At 39.5% G+C, this 20,955-nt stretch overlaps 2 protein-coding genes across 10 annotated transcripts in view; one reads left to right on the plus strand and one right to left on the minus strand.

The window, feature by feature from the left end:
* Positions 1-19,153, plus strand: part of LRRTM3 (leucine rich repeat transmembrane neuronal 3) — a 137,610-nt gene extending 118,457 nt beyond the window's left edge. The window contains exons 3-4 of one of the 2 annotated variants that reach the window (XR_008445731.1): positions 7,582-7,664; positions 18,203-18,281. Coding sequence is in view for 1 of the 2 variants with exons in the window: in XM_054035496.1 (XP_053891471.1) it covers positions 18,203-18,412 (210 nt within the window). In the remaining variant the exon portion in view is untranslated. Of the gene's footprint in view, positions 1-7,581; positions 7,665-18,202 lie in introns of both variants that reach the window. The other variant, XM_054035496.1, reaches the window with a different exon arrangement.
* The window catches only part of CTNNA3 (catenin alpha 3), a 954,554-nt gene that overhangs the window by 645,843 nt on the left and 287,756 nt on the right, over positions 1-20,955 (minus strand). The window lies entirely within an intron of this gene.

The following is a 20,955-nucleotide window of genomic DNA, read 5'->3' on the forward strand; positions in this document are numbered from 1 at the left end:
CATGAAGATAGAATCAGGCACTGAAAGAGCACGCAAAGCATGACATAGAAAATTAAGCTCCCTCAGTATGAGCTTAAAATTCATCTGCTTCTCATATCGCCATTTTTGTTGCCGTAGGGACAAATTCTTGTCCCTACTCATATCCCAAACAAACCAGCTCTGCATAGGGGAATTCTGTGGGGATACAAGAATTCTCCTGCAGCCTGAAGATTTGCCCTATGATTGCAAAGTCACTGGTCATTATCCCCAAAAATCTCATTTTGCACGAACACAAATGGAGGCTGCTGGAACACGTTTTAGCACAAGGACCTCTCCTCTGCTATATTTGCCCTCTCTCTTTCCCTTGTGCAGTGGGACCACCCCAGTTACAGTGCCCGTGGGCCTTACATGACTGTAGAGAGTTGGACCAGATATACTCAGTATGAATAAGTGCGTGATTTCTACTTCCTTATCTGCTACTGTACCTGCAAATGCTGTTCCTATTCTAAGAAGGAAGAGCACAGTAACCAAAGACTAATATGGAGTTGAAAAATTACTGAAACCTAGCAGAGGATGTGCAACCCAGTGACACTATTCTAAAACCTTGGTTTACTGCATGGGAGAAAAATTAGAGCAAGGTTAAAGTCTTTGGAGCAGTGGGAGAGAGAGACTTTGGTATTGGATGCAATAAATAGGTATATCCAATAAAAGAGAAAAATGATGGGAACAAATAGCATACAGGCTCACGTTCGCAAAAGACTGTTCAAAACTCTTTACTCCTATGGAATTTATTACCCTGTAATCAAGCCAAGCTGTGTGAAAATTTAGTTCACGCACACAAAATCCCATAGACCAAATTGGAAAAGTTTGCCCTCTGCATGGAAAACAATACAAATTCTTCTTCACAGCAAGCACTATAATTAAAATATATTAAAGGATCATTCTTGTTATTGGATAGAAGCTACGTATAATCCTTGAAAATTCAGTGTTGTAGCCACATCAGCTGCAGGATATGAGAGAGATAAGATGGGCAAAGTAATATCTTTATTGGACCAACTTCTGTTGGCAAGAGAGACAAGCTTTCCAGCTCAGGAAGATCTCTATACAGCTCGAAAGCTTGTCTCTATCACCAAAAGAAGTTGGCCCAATAAAATATATTACCACACCTACCTTGTCATTTCTTGAAAAGGTATTAGTTACTGCTTGAACCGGTTGGAAATATTTCACTGTAAAACAGAAAATAAACGACAGCCTTTCTTTTCTTTTTAAAGGTACAACTAAAGCTAGGTGAAATTTGTGAAAATGTTTTCTGGCACTCACGCAAAATTGTTCTCCAATTGATTTAGTGTAATTTGACTTTTTCCACCTTTTGGAATTTTGACTTTAAAAGGTTGGAAATATAGAGATATAGTTAAAAAATAACAGGAGAGAGTGGTCGATCTCCAAAAGCCGCAGGCCAAGATTTTCAAAGTTGACCAGTGATTTTTGGGTACCTCAATTATTAACACATTACAAGGACCTGATTTTATGCTGAGCCACCTATCCTCTGAAAGTTTGACCCCTTTACAGTGTATAAAACTGCACAGCCACAAATTGAGATGTTCAAAAGTAACTTTGGTTCAACACAGGTATAGGAGCTAGGAGGGTCTGAGTTTTATTTTCACTTCTGTCACTGGCTGGTCTTAATATTACACGTACAGGCGAGTCTCATCTAACATGGGGGTTCCGTTCTGCGGTTAGCGCGTAAAGCGAAAAACCGCATATAGTCAAAATTACATTGAGTTCAATGGCGGGCGGAATCACCCGCACTACAGATACAGTATTAAAATTGTTATTTTTCTCTTATTTTATTTTTCAATTTTTGCCAACCGCGTAAACCTGAAATCGCGCATGTTAAATGCGCGTATGATGCGACAGACCTGTATGCAGAACTTTACAACTGTAATTAAGGCCCTAATCCTATAAAGAGTTCCACATGTGCAAAGTCCAGCACCCACACAGATGCAGGATCAAGTCCCCCAATAGGTTCATCTATTCTGGATCCAAAGTTCTGCAAAAGAAGGGTTATTTCATATTCATACCAAGCAGCATACTACAGTGGCCAAATTAACTGCAATAAAAAAAGAAGAGGTAATGCTTTTGGATCTTTACTGGAGTATTTGTTAAAAGGAACTCTCTCCCTCAAGATACAAAAGTAGCCACTAGCTGGTGAATCCAGGAATTCAGTAAATATTTATAGCCCAGCAGCATGGGAGTCTCATTTTCTGCTGGACTAGACTCTTATTACATGTTTTCTCTTTATCTTATAGCAATGAAAAAAATATCAGCTGGTTAGTTTCTCCCTTTCATTAGAATTATACTGTTTGAATTTGAAACAAGCTCATTGAGGTATGGCAAGGAAAACTGTGGAAGGCAGAGAGAATGTTCATTGAAGATAATTTTAATAAACATGTTATAGAAATATATCATTTCAATTTAAAATATTGTATTGTAGAATGTCAGAACTAGAGTCAAGTTTTATTACACGCTTTATTCATTAAGATAAGTACTTTAGAAAACTGAAAATCAGTCCCAATATTGTATGCCTTATGACAGCTCCAAGAGTCTGTAGTTTAAAAAAAAAAACTGCCCTTTTTACTGTAGTTGGACTAGAGAAAGATGCTGAATCTTAGGACTTTTTTTGTGTATAATTTAACATAGTATATGCAAATACTTGAACAGCAGTCAATAGCAGGAAGGCCAAGAAGCTGGTATATATCACATACACTCAAAACACATGAGCTCTTATACTGGTTGCACTCCTGCCTACTCCCACTCCTACCTTATCCATTAATATCCTTCTCATTTGGCTTTGTGTCCTCTTCTCTGACACTTAGAACAGCCTCCTCCTCATGTGCTATTTTCTTCCTCTAAATCCTTCCTTAAAAACCATCCCTCACAAAGCCTTCTCACACTGACCACCTCACCAACATCATCTACTTCCTTTCCTGCTGAAACTACCGCCTGCGGCATTGTGTGTACACACACACTAATTCCCCCTCAGAATGGACCTATGGAAGACAGTGAAGAGGGAATAGCAGAGTGGCACAAATCCCAGTAAGGGTAGGGTGGGGTCTAAGCTTGACAGAGGGCAGTAAAGGTGGAAGCTGGGGGTGACAGATGCCAGTAATGGGGTGGGTGAAAGAGCATGCGGGGCATCTGAAGAGGCCAGTTCACAGCAAGAGGCAATGATGGGTGATAGATGTAAGTGGGTGGGGGGGCTGATGGGACAATTGTTTACAGATGTGAAGTGGGGGGACTGAGCACTGGAGCAGTTTGAGGAGGTACTTCACAGCAAGGTGGATTTAGGGGAGCAGAGGGCCGTCTGGGGGACAGTTGTAAGCAAGAAGGCCTGGCCAGAATGGCAGAGTGCAGTGGGAAGGTGTGACGGGTTGGATCACAGAAACCCCCTTGGAGCTGCCACCCGATGCACCAAGACTACCCTGGCTTCTGTTTTCCCTGCCAGCTCAGGACTCCAGCACCCTGTCTTGCTGAGCCAGACACTCCCGTCTGCTCCAACACAGACCCAGGGTCTGAATAACTTGCCCCAAAGCTGCAAGTTTACCTGAAAACAGCTCACAGAAGTGGTGCTTGTCTTTAGCACTGAGATGCCCAACTCCTAATGGGGTCTAAACCCAAATAAATCCGTTTTACCCTGTATAAAGCTTATGCAGGGCAAACTCATAAATTGTTCGCCCTCTATAACACTGATAGACAGATATGCACAGTTGTTTGCTCCCCCAGGTATTAATACACACTCTGAGTAAGTTACTAAGTAAGAAGTGATTTTATTAAATACAGAAAGTAGGATTGAAGTGGTTCCAAGTAGTAACAGAAAGAACAAAGTAAGTCACCAAGCAAAATAAAATAAAATGCACAAATCTATGTCTAATCAAACTAAATACAGATAAAATCCTCACCGTTTCCAGAATGCTCCCTTTCACAGGCTAATCTCCTTTTAGCCTGGGTCCAGCTATCAATCACACCCCCTGTAGTTACTGTCCTTTGTTCCAGTTTCCTTCAAGTATCCTGGGGGGGTGGAGAGGCTCCTTCTTTAGCCAGCTGAAGACAAAATGGAGGGGTCTCCCACAGGTTTAAATAGACTCTCTCTTGTGGGTGGAGACCCCCATCCTATGCAAAGTCCAGCTCCAAGATGGAGTTCTGGAGTCACCTGGGCAAGTCACATGTCCCTGCATGACTCAGTCTTTACAGGCCGAAGCCATTGTCCACATGGTATCTTGTATGCCTCCAGGAAGACTTCTTATGTGGATTGGAGCATTCAAAGATTCATTGTTCCCCAAGTGCTTCCTGATCAGGTACTTAACCTTGCAAATTCCTTCCTAAAGAAACTGATCAAATGCCTCACAAAGCTTACTTAGAAACCAAGCAAGTATACAGCCCATATTCTTAACCTCAAGTAGAAAATGATATATATGTACAGATAGGATGAACAGATATAGTAGACCATAACCTTTACAGCGATGTATTACATGGCACAGGCAGCACAAAACATATTCCAGTTATGTCATACATACATTTATAAGCACCCCCCCCATAAAGCCTTATGGGGTACACTGTCACAGAAGGGACTGGGGAAAGACAGTTCACAGTTAGGGGTGAGAAGTAACTACAGTATAGAGAGGACAGGGCAGGAGTTTATGACCCAGTGATAGTGGATCGTGGGGAGGAAAAGAGTAGAGAGAGAGGTCAATGTGTGGCAAGATGTGAGCAGGCAGACAGTTTCCAGCAGGCCCCTAAGAGGCAGATGGAGAGAGTGTGGAGGGGGACGATGACAGTGAGAGGGGGAGACAAAGATCATGACGTGGATAGATAGAGGTGTAAAACCACAGTCCACGTGAGTGGAGACCAGGGCATATGAGGTGCTGAGTGAATGAGTGAGTCAGACAGAGAGGTGAGTGGGGAATGGGAGGGCTGAGAAAGCAGGTAACAAGTGACAGAAATAGGTAAGAGTGGTCAGTCTGTGGTAAGAATAAAAAAGACCTGCAGAAATGATTCGCCAATATCTATATCCACAGATGCAGATATCTGTGGATATAATGCAGAGCTTTAGATATACAATTTGGATCTGTATCCACCCATGATCCACACAAATGGTCCACGGATATCCGCATCCGCAGATGTGGCTATCTAGTGATATTCGTGGATTTTCAGGGCTTTAGATATAAAATTTGGATCTGCATCCATCCACGATCTGCAGATGCAGATATCTGTGGCTATAAAATGGATATTTGTGGATTTGCAGTGCTCTAAAGATCTGGGAATGTGAGAGGTGGTGGGAGACATGGGATTGAGCAGGGGGATTGGGGAGGAAGCAAAGAATTCAGAAACCACATGAGGGTGACTGTAGTTGGCGAGATCGTTGCTTAGCTGTGAGGGGCAAGGCTTTTGGTGGTGAAGGATGAAAGGGAGAAAGGCGAGTGAAGTTTCTTGGAGATAAAAAATGAGCGATGAACGATAGGATTTGAGAGGTTTCCTATTGGAAGTCAAAATTTGTCTTTCACATGGTAGGTCACTGACTGAAATCAGGATGTTATGGAAAAAAATTAATGTAGGTAATTTGTAGAGGTTTCTGAAATGGATCCATTATAGTTCTTTTCTAATCTAATCTTTACCTGTTTAATACACCCATCAGTTTGGTATGTAGGTATTCATTTCTCCAAAGCCTGTTCCAATTTAGTCATGATAACCAAAGCAGACTGGTTTTACAGACAGGAGATGAAAAAATAAAATTATTTAAAAAAAAAACCTCTCTAGCACCTTTTTAAAATATGTTAAATATATGGCATAAACTAAATAACTGGTGGCATAGCATAAAGATTTCAATGGTGTTCGTTTGGGACAATCAGCATTCTTCACAAGTGTCATGAAAAATGTACCTAATTTCAATTCATGGATTGATCCTTCTCCCACTGAAGTCAATAGCAAAACTCCTATTGATTTCAATGCAAGGAAGATTGGGCATTTTTGTTTATATAATAGTCACACAGACTCGTAGTCTTTAAGGCCAGAAGAGACCATCATTATAAACTAGTCTGACCTCCTGCACATTGCGGGCCACAGAACCTCTTCCACCCACCCATCCATGAGGTAGAGCCATAACCTCTGGATGAGATACTGAAGTCCTCAAATCAGTTTAAACCTGCAAGTGACCCGTGCCCCACACTGCATAGGAAAGTGAAAAAAAACCAGGGTCACTGACAACGTGACCAAGGGGAAAATTCCTTCCCGACCACAAATATGGCTATCAGTTAGACCCTGAGCACGTGGGCAAGACCCACCATCCAGACAATGGAAAAAATTCTCTGTAGTAATCCAAAGCTCTTCCTATCTAGTGTCCCATCACTAGCCATTGGAGATATTTGCTACTGCCAATATCTGCTGCTACTAGCAGTCACAGATCAGTTACATGCCATTGTAGGCAATCTTATCATACCACCCCCTCCATAAACTTATCAAGCTCAGTCTTGAAGCCATTTGGGTTTTTTTGCCCCCACTGCTCCTTTGGAAGGCAGTTCCAGAACATCACTCTTCTGATGGTTTGAAACCTTCATTTAGCATTTTAGTTGCATTTTCATCATTTTACTGTTGTGGTTCTGTTGCTTTTGATCTCTTCTCTTTCCCTTTTCCATCCTTCACTCCACTTCCTCTCTTTTTTCATTGTATATCTTGACATACCTTTTCCTCTATGACTTCCAATGTCTTCTCTCCACCTTTTTCCCTGTCATCTTTGTTTCCGCATATTACATTTTCTCCCAAAGCCCATATTCTTACTTTCCACTCCTCCCATAATTTCTTCAACATACTCATTCCCCGAATACATGTACACATATGCACGCATACACACACTCACTCACCCTAGTCTATTCTCATACACTTTGTATTCAGCCAGCTCAACAATATATATTCACTCACAAGAGAGAGACACCAACATAGTTCTGTCCCATGCCCTTTATGGGGCCTGTGTGTGTCACTTGTATGTTCTTTCCCTCTCTTCTTTGAAGAGACTTCTGTTCCTCTTCTGCCCTCCTTTAAGTCACTCATACTTTTCCCTCTCCTCTGTAGGTAGGCTGAAAGAACAGGGTAATTTATGTTTTAGCACTAACTAAGCAAATATATAGTGAGGTGAACAGCTGTGAAGCCATGTGAATAGCAGTGAAAACTAGTCATGTTGCAGATGCATATGGGCTCCCATAGTCTGGACTAGGCCAGGAGCAGCAGAAAAGATTTCTGGTCATAATTCCTCATGAGTGGTCTAAGGTGTATTAAGGGAACAGATGAGTAATTTTGTTTTTAATTTTTAGGCAACTTTGTATTTTCAGGCTCTATTGAAATCGAAACTCTGAGTGCAGAAATATTGCAACGACACCTCTTTGGACAATATTTCTGATCAGGACTGAACAAAGTAGTTTTGAATTTTCAAAAGAATGTCTGTTTTGCATCTTAATCTCGGAAATACAAAACGTACTGATTCTCTAGCTCAAATCAGTGCTGAGTCTTAAAATTCCTCACAGGAAAAGAGAGTATTTTTGTTCTGTTTTACAGGAACTCAGTGTTATTCAATGAAATGCAGCCTGCAGGACAGGAGCTCCCCTGAATTGTAATTGCAATGTTAAGGCTTCAGAACTGTAAGTTTAAGATAAGCCTCTGCCTTTTGGATGCTTACTTGATCTGAATCTAAACGCCAAAGAGTTTGAAGTTCACACTTCACTAATAATGAAACAATCCAGTGGATTTTACTCCAGAATTGCTGTCAAGGGATGAAATATATCATCACAAAGGCTGCAGTATTTCTTATTATCTGAATGAATAATGTAGAAGGAACCGGTTGTTTAGAGAACAGAACATTTAGAGACCTATCAGAATCAGAACAAGCAACAATAATAGGAAAGAAAATATGTAAAGCTAGCATGACAGATATTTCTTGTGTCTAATTACCATGCAGTGTGAGCTGACATCTGTGCGCCAGGACTGCAAACTGCAAAAGCCCAAGGTTACCAAACGAAGCAAAGTTAGCTCTTTCCTGACCTGGTACAAATGAGTTGTGGTGTGAGATGGAAAGATCTGGAAATCTCCTTACCCTGAGATTTTCATTAGACAGGGAAGGGGGGAGCAGTACTATCAGACCAGCTATCCACCCACAAAGACCTCCAAGAGGGGGATAAAAGCCACCAGGGCCCCACTCAGAAGACATAAATAAGGAAATGATGGTGAGACCATTATTGTAAACAGCATGCCCTCTTATTACATGGCAAAGAAAATTAAAATGTTTCTTCTCCCCCTTTTATATTCACTTTCATTCTAATGTTGCTAGTACCAATAAAATAAAATTGAATAAAAACTGATTAAATACATCAGACAAATTCATAAAACAACAGTACAGAATATGTACCAGGCCAGATATTCAGATTCACAGCTGTGGGTGAGAAAGACAGCTTTATTCAGGTTTAGGGTACCACTTGCCAAACTGCAACAAAACTGTTCAAAAATGTACACCAAGCCTCAAGTATTATTTCCAACATATAGGCACAGATTTTAATTACATAACTGCATTATCCTGCACAGTTCTCATCTGTCTTGACAGATGTGGTGTTAAATTTCTCTGCATTAACAATTCCAACTGAAATATGGGTAATAGTGCATCTTGCATTGGAAGCCAGATTGTATAATATTTTGTCTGGGTTCCAAATGGAGGTAGGAGTGTGGCTAGGCATAAAGGATTGAGGGCCATATGCTGCCTTCTGCTTCTGTGAGAAAAAGGCAACAGAAATCTGACTAAATAGGCCCAAAGGGCAGAGAACAAGGGAGTGTCAGCACAGCCACATGGTTCTCCCTCCTCCTGGCCCCAAAGAAGCCTTTCCATGAATGTTCCTTGTTGAGTGGGCCGTGCAGGTTAGGAGGGAACATGCCGCAGCTGGAGGCTGTGGGGCTGAGATGTCTGCTTTTTTCTGCATCATCCCTGTTTAACCTTACAGGGATTTTCAACAAATTCCTGCAGGCCCTGTTAATGTTAAGATAGGTGGTCCCCTAGCGCTTATTTTTCAACTTGTCTTCTCCATTCAAGTACCCTGACATTTACCTGAAACCATGGGAGATTCTGGGTCAGATGGTATAAATTGATTAGCTCCATTGGGTCTCCTCCTCCCGGTGCTCCGGCCGGTCGGAGAGAGCGGGGCCCCGGCCGGGCTCTCCACCCTCCTCCCAGTGCTCCGGTCAGTCGGGGAGAGCGGGGCCGCGGCCGGGCTCGCCACCCTCCCCTGCCGCGCTCCCCGCCAGGGGGCGGAGAGAGGCTTTTTTCTGGCAAAAAAGCCAGAGCCGGCCGTGGCTTCAGCGCAGATAGTACAAGTCCAGCATGGACCCTGGGTACCTACTCAGCTTGCTAGCCCGCTCTGAAGCCTGTACTATGTTGTTTTCACTGCTATTATTACCTGTGCTAGCTGGATTCAAGCTCAAGCCCATGTACAGCTTTTGCTGTAGACATATCCTTAGTGCAGAATAAGAGTGTCCACATCACGAGCTAGTGTGGAATAATTATTCTTGGTGGCTATTTGTTTATGTAGACAAGCCCTGAGTAAATCAATCAGAGATTCTGTAGGGGCAGACAGTGAGGTGGGATCCTCTCCCTTAAACCATGGACTGTCAGTAAGCCAATCCACAGCTTCACCAAAGAGATTTGGCTTCCTCAGCCCTTATGCCCCTGCTGCCCTTCACAAAGTAGCAGATCCTCCAGCCCTGACCCTACTTAATGCTGCACCTGAAGCCCCTGTGGAGCTATAATCCATGGCACATGGATATTCCTCACAACCTGAAGAGGCCACTAGCACCTTACCTGTTTGCAGCAGAACTACAGCTCTTCTGCTGTGCTGAGGGACTGTCCCCAACCTCTGGAGGATGTGGTCAGGATTTGATATTTAGAGCTTTGGGTAAGGATTGTAAACGGCCTGATAATTCCATGCTATTTTCACCACTTCTAGGACCCATTAACAGCTCTAGTCATCTTGACCTAAGTGCTCAATTTGCCAAGTGAAGCACTTGGTGAGGAAGACAATGAATGTTGATGGGCATTAGCATTTTGGTCACAGTATTTTAAACGTAAGCACAGTACCTCTGAGGCTCCCTGTTTGAGATGGGAGAGAAATTACACTTATTAAAGAGGTGTAACTTACTTCTCCCATGAACACACAGCTGGTCAGCAGACTGTGGCAGGAACCATTACTTTGCCTACTCCCTATTGCATTGCTCTGAGGAATGTGATTGTAGCTGTCCTTAACCAAGCTACATAAGGAGGTGTTGGGGAGTCATTTGTCCCTCCTTTGCCCTGCAGTGGCACATAAAATGGGGCATAATCCATCCTTAGAGTATTTATGATTAAAAGAAGAAATAGGTGGTTTACTGTTCAAGTGAAACTGACACTTGAAAATTTCAGGTTTCAGAGTGGTAGCCGTGTTAGTCTGTATCAGCAAAAACAATGAGGAGTCCTTGTGGCACCTTAGAGATTAACAAATTTATTTGGGCATAAGCTTTCGTGGGCTAAAACCCACTTCATCAGATGCATGGAGTGGAAAATACAGTAGGCAGGTATAAATACACAGCACATGAAAAGTTGGGAGTTGCCTTTAGATATTGCAAACCAGATGCTATGAATTTATTGTAGGAAATCGATTTTGAATTGTGAAAGAGAATGCTCAATATTTTAATTTGAGAGCAAACACTAAATTTTGATGGAGAGGCTATGAAATGCTACTCAAGGGTCTCTTCTTTGCTCATTGCATTTGCTTCAAAATTTCCCAGTGCCTCTCAAGGTAAATTCAGTTCTATTATGTTAAGAAAAACACAAAAAGCTTTATACAATGAGCCATCAAAAAGAAAAAGGTGGAGATGGCTGTTTGAAAGTAGAGGTGATTCATGCATTTTTATGAGTAAACGGATATGAATAACCAACCACATACTATATACGATGGTGTCTTCATCCTTAAGTATTTCAAATTAATCATTGAGAAAATAAAAAGATACACCTACAAAAATATAACTTTGTAATGGGCTTTACTGTTAGCCTTCAAGCTGGTAGAGTGTGATCACATTTTCTCCTGAATATATTCCTCTTCTAGAAGGAACGGTATCCTAAATATTTGGGTGTGTTTATGCTATACACATTTCATACACATGCAGAAAAGAAGCAAACAGCCTTATGGATGTATTTCCAACATATATGAACATTGCACTAAAGTGTCATGTGGTACCGCAGGAAAACCTTAAAACACCTGCTTGAACACCATATATGACGATCAAGGTGTTAGACACCTTTCACCTACACTTCCTCATTGATAGCATATACAACATTTTTCGGTGATGGACTATAATATACAACCAACTTTACCATTCAATATCGCTATCAATATCAACTGCTTTCTGTAACTTTCCCCGTGTGTATGCCTAATCTTAAACCATAAATCAAAGAACACCATCTTTTTAATTGATTAATCTTTCATAAATACAAAACAAACAAGGCATATATGATTTACATTCTTGTTTTTCTGTTAATGTTGATTGCTAATCCCAATCCCAATATGTTAGCTAATCTCAATATGTTTGTTCCAAAAAATCAGTATGCGGGATGTTCAGCTTCCTATTAACCATTAAATAGTTACAACTTTTTTTCTAAATCTAATCATTATGCCACTTAATACTGAAAAGTATTATTAGGAATGGTTGAACAATTATGGTCCACTTCTAAGATCATTCACGTAGTGCCTACCTGATATTTTACATGACAGAAGAAATAACTCACTGCTGTCATATAACACATGGAAATAATTAAATTTTTGATTAAGTTTAAACACGTGCTTGAGAATTTATAAAATGAAAATGTTTTCTAATCTTAATGTGTCATCAAGAGAAAAAATAAGATTTTTCTAAGATAAAATGCAATTCATTTAAAAGGTCAAACACAGTAATTAAATATTCTGCAGAATTATGATAGATATTGGGACAATCTGAATTTCAGTAAATTTCTTCCTTCAGAGTGGGATATATTAATCACATTTATAGTTATAAAAAGAACTGTAGAAAATAAATCAAAACATAAAAGTCCTTGTGCTAAATTCTAGACCCTAATCCTGCAACTGGATCTGTGGGGTGGAGGGGTGCATCTCTGCTGATACAGAGGGGCTCCATCCACATGGAGCAGGATCAGGGCCTTAGAGAATATTTTAGTTAATATGTACTTATTGACCAGATTATTCTAGATGAACCTTCACAAACTGTGAGGTAAATCAACAATCTATTGTTTAAAATATGCAAAATAAATGTATTAAATCATGTAGCAGTAAACAAATCTGCTGTGATATTTTCCACTTCTAGTGGATAAAACATGAATTTCTCCAGAGAGGAGCCCATTCAGGTACCTCTAGAACTATAGAACCTTGGTTCTTGACCAATTTTGTCTTAGTGCAAAGCATCTAGATACCTTGGTCATTCAGGTATATATTTGGGGTGTGGAAGAATTTACTGAACTCCAGTTGAGGATAAACCCTTTCAGAATCTGACACTATAATCTGTGATGTCATGGCTATTGGAGGGGCTAATATAGAGTTTAAGGAAGGAAGGATTCAGATAGGGTGTTGAAATTTGCTATGTGAGGCAGAGATTTGACCTCCTGACTCTCAGACTGTCAAAAAAAAAGAAGTGAAGGGAAGCAAATGTGGGAAGTCTGAGATACCCAGTCAAGCAGTACAGACTGGGCTAGTGTCAAGGCTACTGGTGCCAGGCCACTCTTTCTTCATGGGGAAGGGATTTACCTCAGAAAAGGATATTTCAGTTCATGGCACTGTCAAAGATCATGTATTGTTGAGATTCCTCTGGTGAAATAGAATGCCATTTATTCAGAACTGGATTGGTTACATCCACAACTTTGTCTGAAATAGGAGCCCAACAGATTTTTGTCTATCAGTGATAGCATCCAAATAGAAGGGTATGGTGACCCCTGTTGGGGAGGATAATTCAGTGGGTTATGTGTTAAACTCTTCCTGTTTATCTCTTTCTTTGGGATCAAGCAAACAGGTACAAAAGATATGGTGACTGGATGTGCAGGCATAATATTGTGCATTTGGCCCACAAGCAGGTGGTCAATTCCTCTTGGAAACTCACTGCTGGGCATCAGTGATGAGATAGCTCTGTACTGACATGAATGGAAGGGAATACTACAGGGAACAGAAAATGAGAGCTGATGTTTGGATTTGTGAATATTGAGCCTAGAGACGGGCAGTCAGTTTCCCTGGATGTTCACAGCTGAGCCTTGATGACACGGTGAATTCTGTAAGGGGGATGACTTAATCATTAGGGAACTAAAAGATTTAAGGTAGATCCAGGATCTTTTCCCAGATATGGCTGTAAACTAGGCTGAAATGCTGCTTCAAAGGGAATGGTGGGAGCCAGCAGGCCACCACAGGTTGATAAGGCCAGATGAGTGAAATCATTGGGAATGGGAGGATCAGTAATTACCCCCACCAAAACTATATTTAGTACCTGAGTTATTGAGGGATGTTGGGGTACACCTCTTTGACCAGGAAGCAGATATATTTTTGGCTGATGTTGAGGGAATTGTTAATTATCTGGGAACTAGGCTGGGAGGAGGCAGCCAAGGTATTTGGTGGTGCCTCCTTATGACTGGTATCCAATGCAGGTATTCATTCCATAGAGCGTTCGGTTCCCTGATAAGTTTATTTCCACTTTTAGTATAAGGGAACGTATCCCCTAGAGAAGCTGGGGATGGGATTACTGTTCCAGTCATTAGGAGTCACAAACATACAACTCCCTTTCCCCAGCCCTTATATGAGGGACGGCAGTGGGATCTCAACAACGGGCTGGAGACCAGCTGTTGGGGGAGTGGAGCAACAACAATCCTCTACTTGGTGGAAATGATGGAGGAAGGAATCATGACTTGCACTATACAAGTTATTGCTGGATGATTCCCAGATGAATTAAGTTACTTAAAATGTAGTCTAATTAAATGGGTCCAGGACAATGTAATTTCCTACAATGCAACATAATTCAACAAAATGTTGACCCTCTCCTGACAGATTTAGTGTTTGATTGAATTACATCTCACTTTTCCAAAAGGGTGATCTCTTCACATCAAGGATTACTTGACTGTCAAGATTACAATATGTGGGAGTTGACATTGTGGATTCATTACAGATTTATTCTAGTTCTTACATGGTAACTTCACTTGGTTGTCCTTTGGGTGCCCCAAGCTTCACAAATAAAATGAACCTTAAAAGGAATGTTGTCATTGTAAAGCTTATACACATACAATTTTTTTTAAAGATTGCTTTTCATGTGGGTGTAAAGTCCCCATTCTTTGAACTGGTTAGACATAGACATAAATTTAATTAGTGAGTACCTATTCTTTAGCTGAGGCACCCTTGAAACTGCAAGACACAGAAAAAAGACAGGGGAGTTAGGACTGAGTTGCAATTCAGCAGTTCAGGTAGACAGCTTAATAAATTGTTAGTGGAGTAGAAAAAGTCCATCGGATTAAATTTAATAAACAAAAGAAGAAAGGTTACTTATCTTACAGTAACTGGAGTTCTTCAAGATGTGTGATTCCCTAATTGCATTCCACTGCGGGGGTGCACATGCACTCCATGCACTTAAGACTGGATATTTTTTTACTAGCAGCACCTGTTGGCCCGTGCTGGTGTCCTGTGCCTCCTTGGCACCAAATTGAGAGCATAAGGAGAGGCACAGACCAACTGCCTCTCTAGTTCCTTCTCTTGCACAAATCACCTTAAGAAAAGATCTGAAGCAAAGCAAAAGGAGGTGGGTTATGGAACCACACATCTCAAAGAATTCCATTTACTGAAGGGAAGTAACCTTTCATTTTTTTTTGAGTAATGATCCACTGCAGGTGACTCCCAAACAGTATTCATCCAGGTGGAGTGTGCGAGGAACAATGCTACACCACAGACTGCAGGACTGCTGTAGAAGTCCATGTCCACAGAAGAGGCCTGTATCCCAGTGTAAAGTCTAGTAAAGGTATGCACAGAGCACACAGTGCTGCTCCATAGATCTCCAGGAGGGGAACACCCTGAAGAGAAGTCTGGCTGAGTGGACCCTCACACTTTGAGGTGAAGAGCCTGCATGAGTTTATAGCAAAGGAGTTCACAATCTGAAATCCATTTAGAAAGTCTTTGTGAGGAGATTGCTTCCTCTTCATCCATTCAGTGATGGAAACAAAGTCTTGGAGACTGAAGGGTCATGTCCTTTGCAGGTAGAAAGCTAAGATTCAACAGACACGCAGAGAATGGTAGTGTGAGGTTAGGCTAGAAAACAGGCAGGTGCTTGACATGAGCTATGTGGAATTGGGAGGGAACCTTCTGAATGAACTTTGGGTATAACATCAAAGAAACCTTATCCTTATGAAAGGCCGGGAAGGGAGGGTCCACCATAAGGGCACTTGGCTCACCCACTCTTCCAGCAGAGATGATAGTACTCAGGAAGGCCACTAAGGAATCCTAGTGAAGCTGTGGACACTAAGGGGCTCTGTCTCAGACCGCGTGTGGTAGAAAGAACTTAGAGAGGTGGTCTGTGCCTTCCCTTATGCCCTCAGTTCAGAGCATGAGGCAGCACAAAAACTGCAAATAAAATTTTTCTGGTCTTAGGTGCATGTGCACCCCCACAGTGATATACACATAGGGACCATTGTTCAAAGAACTAAAAGCTAAAACTTAGCACATAACCACAGAGTACAAAGCCCACATTAAGTTTGGACCTAGACTAGAACACCAATAGCAAATTAATCAGGTAGGGAGGGCTAGCCCCTGCACAATGCAAAAAAGTACTGCTATTTGCCTTATGGCTAAATGGTACATGTACACACGTAATAGAAGCAGTTTGTGGCTCCCAGGGTCCAAGCACAGATGCTTAAAGCCAGAGTTGCTGAAATAGTGTAGCAGAGAGAGAGATAAGATTATTTAGTGTGGCAGATATAGGGATACTATAGAGAAGGCCCACCTCAGAATTGGTGGTTCTGAACCTCCAGTTAAGGTAGCTAGTCTTATGATAAGAGGAAGCAAAGATGCAATAGAGGTAATTCCCTTAGCTGGGTTCCACCTAACTGAACCAGAGAAGTCTGATCATTCCTTAAAGCATGGGAAGGGGATCAATTAAGCCAAGAGCTTAATAATGTTAAAAAAAAAGATTAGAAATATATATGATAGTGAAAGCATCCACAGGTATATAGGATAATTAGCATCACAGCAATGCACTAGTAATGAAAACCAAAAAGAGTAACACAGGAAGGATATGTTTTTCATTAAAATCTAAGAGACCATGAAGACATTTCTATTAGGATTCAATTCCATATTTATGTTTTGTACTTTGTTACCTGTCCTTTAGGGAACAGAGCATATGCAGAATTGCTTGAATTAAGTTTTGACTACATAAGGAGTACAAGCACAGGATAGTGACAGAGTATAAAAAGGGGGGGAAATCACTCTCTTCAATATTAAGAATTACATCTGACTGGAGAATAAATATTGTAAATTGATAAATTAGTCTAATTTTACATGTTTTCCTAATGTCATATAAATGTTGAGGAATCATTTAAGGACCATTCCCAAAGTGGAATTTAATAAAAAGACTAGGAGCTGAATTAAGCCCTAAAATCAACGAGACGTAAGTATGTTCTTAAATACTTTACTGAACTGGGGCTTGCATTCTGCAGTCAGCATCAAGTTTTTACTCCTGGTCCCACTTACAAAAGGTTTAATGCCAGCAGGATTACTTTTGAGTGATAGACACAAAGCATGTACCACAGGCCATAATAGATGAGTTGCATACAATTTAAAACTATGCTGAAAAAGAGACTTTTTATTTTGATTCTTTGAATTTGGTAAAAAAATCATTTTTAAGTGGTAAATTTTACTGCTCTGACACATTAATGTGTTCTGAACCCTGTTCTCTTGTTGAAATTATGCTAAAATACAGCATCCCCAGTATATCAAGTTGCTACTGCAAGGGGGAAATATTCATGCTTTTTATTATTTCAACCATTTAATATTTGGAATGCTTTCAGAATTAAAAAAAATTAAAAATATCACACTCAGTCAATAGCAACCATCATTAAATAAAAGTCTCTGTGTTGGAATTGTCTTTATACTTAGTTCTATAAAGTTCCAGTCAAGCTTCAAAACAGGTTTATTTTAGAGCAGAAACAGAACAATAAAAGTGACAAATCTACAAGCTGTTCTCTGTGGCGTACATAAAATGCAAGTTGATAGCTGACTAAATCTTTTAAAAAATACTATACAGGCATTACTCAGATGAACCATTTTTCTATAACTATTTTTTGTATTTTTCATCCTTCAGATTTATATTATTAGAGAGAGAGAATTGCTAGTAGAAATGTTTATAATTAAGGTCTATATTCTTATATTCTCTTCATCTCTGGTTCTGAAATATATTTGTGATAACTATATATGACATTCTTTGAAATCCTCATGAAAATAATCAAAAAGAAAAATTTAAATGACATCCTAATTTATATGAAAAGAAATGGGGGGGGGAGGCTCCAAATAAGGAAATATAGCTATTTCTTCAAATAGGCCTTTCACCTATGGAAACCTGCTGGATTCAAATCTATCCTTAAGTCACAAATAGTAATAAAGTGGTAACCTGTAATAGATATTTATCCACATTGTAAAGTTGACACAAAATCTGATACAAGTCTGGAAATGTCCACTCGTCACTTATTTGCAGTTGGACAGCTAGGTAAATCCCACTTAAACTATTCCATGTCTTACCAATTCAGTAAAGTATCTTCCCCGTCCCCTATACATTTTTGTGGTTTACATTTTGCATTTGCTAAATATATTATGAAAGGTTATTTGCTTTGGTTTGCATTTTTAAGACACTTCTGTGGCTCCTCTGCCATACACAAACTTTTACAAACAAATCCTGAGGCCAGGCATTAGGCATCAAAGATGATGCCAGCAAAGTTTGAAGAACATTGGCAAAGGTGTGAGGGGAAGTTCTCACAGGAAGCACTATTCTTCACTCTAGCCAATGTTTTTAGATATTCACTTTTAGCACCATCAAATTCACATCATAAAAGTTAATTATGTCTTTTGCTAACTGACTATTTTTCATATCCATTTTTCCCCAGATACCTTTATCTATGAATGTGTCAACATTTCTCGCCTATGACCAACCCACAATAAGTTACTGTGGTGTACATCATGAACTCCTTGCTCATAAGCCCTATGAATCTAATGCACAGGAAGAAACAATGGAAACACACCTAGAGACTGATCTGGATCTCAGCACAATAACAAAAGCCGCAAGAATCAGTGAACACAGTCAGCAGCTAGCTTAACTGAATTCATTTGTAACAGAGGACTGCAACCAACCTATGTAACTTGAAGGACAAAAGAGGAAGATATTCTGAAATGGTTTCTGAAACCCCTGTTCAATTAAAGGAGAACTAAGAGTTACACTGAAGACATGAATTGTTTCAAGTCTACAATTTGTAATTAGCTAAGTTGTGCAGTATTTTTGACATAAAGCAGAGAATGACCCTTGAAGCAAATCTTTTTTCAAAACTCATCCTACCTACCTGTAAAAACTGTACAGATCTAATGTATTTTTCATATTGTAAAGTTTCAATTACTGAGAACAGCTGTTATGTACAGTACCAGAACTGAATTACATCTCACTTTACAAATTTCAGTTTCTAAAGTTTTAAATTAACAAAAATTATTTCTTGTGTTATTCAGTTACTCAGTTTTGTAAGGACAGTTTTGTTACTGCTTTTGTGCCCAGAAAACTTTACTCTAAAATTCTGTGCTGTGCAGAACATGCACAATTTTTACCATGCTTACCATGTAGAATTTTATCTACTTGTACCAGAAATAATACATTAACTAAAAGAAGAGTTTAATTGTTCAAACTTGTAAGAAGTTCTTCAGTTACATAGACAAGTTTTTCTTATAAATGAAAAAAAAATCACAGAATTTTTAACAGTTCTTCTCAGATTTAACTGTTGCCTTGAATTAACAGCCTGTGAAAGTTAATTCTAAAGCAGCGAAATGTAACGATAAAGAGGGATATTTTAACAACACATTTCTGAATGACTCATTATTTTATTCCTTTGTATAGTACTGTATTAAAGAAAAAATGAACCATGGATAAATCAACACTGGAGACAAAGGCAGTAACCACAGCAATGAGGTTTCATACACTTACAAGATGCAGCGGTTAACTGACAAGGATACAGTTTTGTTAAGTTTCATTATACTGCAGGATAAAATGGGTGGGTAGCCATAACATAACAGTCAGCTGTCTCTTTACAAGATTTGCACTGAAAGTAACCATCCACCACCTCAGATGCATCTGATTTTTATTTTAAGATTTCATTCTACATATTAGGATTCATTTTCAAAACTGTCTTGAGGATCACACACACACACAAATCAGAACTTTTCCTTTTGCCTCCCACATAAGATTTTGAAAAAACTGTCAGAAGTTGACAAGCAGTTTATTAGGGCCAAAACCTACTGCCATTGAAGTCAATTACCATTGACCTCAGTGGGAGCAGGCCCTCCATTATTTGTCCTTTCTGTGCAGAGCTATACTACTCTTAGCATTTTCTAATGGTTACGGTTACAAAAAACTCAAAAGCAGAAAACATCCACTTTGTTAAAAAGATAAAATAATTTGGAACAAAAGGTAAAGATAAATAGCCCTTCAATGTTCTGATAGATCAAGTTAAGAAAAAAAAACTTGAAATACAAAAAAATATCAAATCTATAATAATTCTATGAGCCCATAATATGTCTACCATTTAATCTATGGATTGAAGAATTCTTACATCTCATTCTTCTGGTTTAAAGTTTCAAGGCTTCTATAATCACTGTCCTGAGACAGCATTTCTTACAATACACTCATGTGGTAATCATGAAAGATTACATAGATTAGAAAAATCATATGCCATGCTGACTTGGTGAAAAATAGAAAAGGAACGCAAGAGCCTTCCAAGGGTTAAAACAAAAAAGAGTTTTGTACAGTAGTAGCAACTTTTTAAGAAATAAAGAGAAATTATATAACCACAAATCTATTTTTGGATGTTTCTCCCAACATATTTTAGTGTGGCATCACAAAATAAGATTTAAATTTAATGCAGTTCAATTGTTTGTACAAAAGTATAAAGCAACTATTATAGGAAAAATACCTTTAGAATATTGTATACAACGGACTATACATTCACTATCTTTTAAGTGGAAACAAAATGTCAAAATAGAGTACATTGTATCAGTAATTTATTTAGCACCTCAGATTTTGTAACATTTTGCATAAATTATTTGGTATTCAAAACATTTTATTTGTCATGTTTAAGACTCATCTTAACCTTCATATTTTTTCAGTTTCTAATTTCTTTACAGCATTGACCTGGTGAGTTCCTGGATTTCTGATCATCAGTCTCTATTTTGGAATTTTACTATGCAGAGTTTGAAAATATATATTCAACTAATTATAAAAGGGCACAAAACACTTAGCTGCAGGCCTGAAATATTAAAATTATATTTGTGTGGGAACAAATTACTTCCCATTACTTCAGCGTTGTGACTTTAGGTTTCACATCCAGCTTTGTTCTGATGAATATGGATGGTTTAACTGGTTGGGGTAAACTAAGAACTGATCTTTTGGGGGGAATGGATGTTCAGTTACTAAATCCCTCTTACTCTTACTGCTACCTTCCATGACCATTGTGACCACCCTTGGCCCATTTCCCCTTGAACTTTTATGGAACAAATGTGGGGCTCAGACTTGCTGACACTCTTTTGAAATTGCTGTATGTTTAGAGATGTGATGTGCTTCTGACTCTCAGAGTACGAGACAATAGGAAAAGAAAACATGGAA

The sequence above is a fragment of the Malaclemys terrapin genome, chromosome 7 (assembly GCF_027887155.1).
Source record: "Malaclemys terrapin pileata isolate rMalTer1 chromosome 7, rMalTer1.hap1, whole genome shotgun sequence".
Lineage (NCBI taxonomy): Eukaryota > Metazoa > Chordata > Testudines > Emydidae > Malaclemys > Malaclemys terrapin.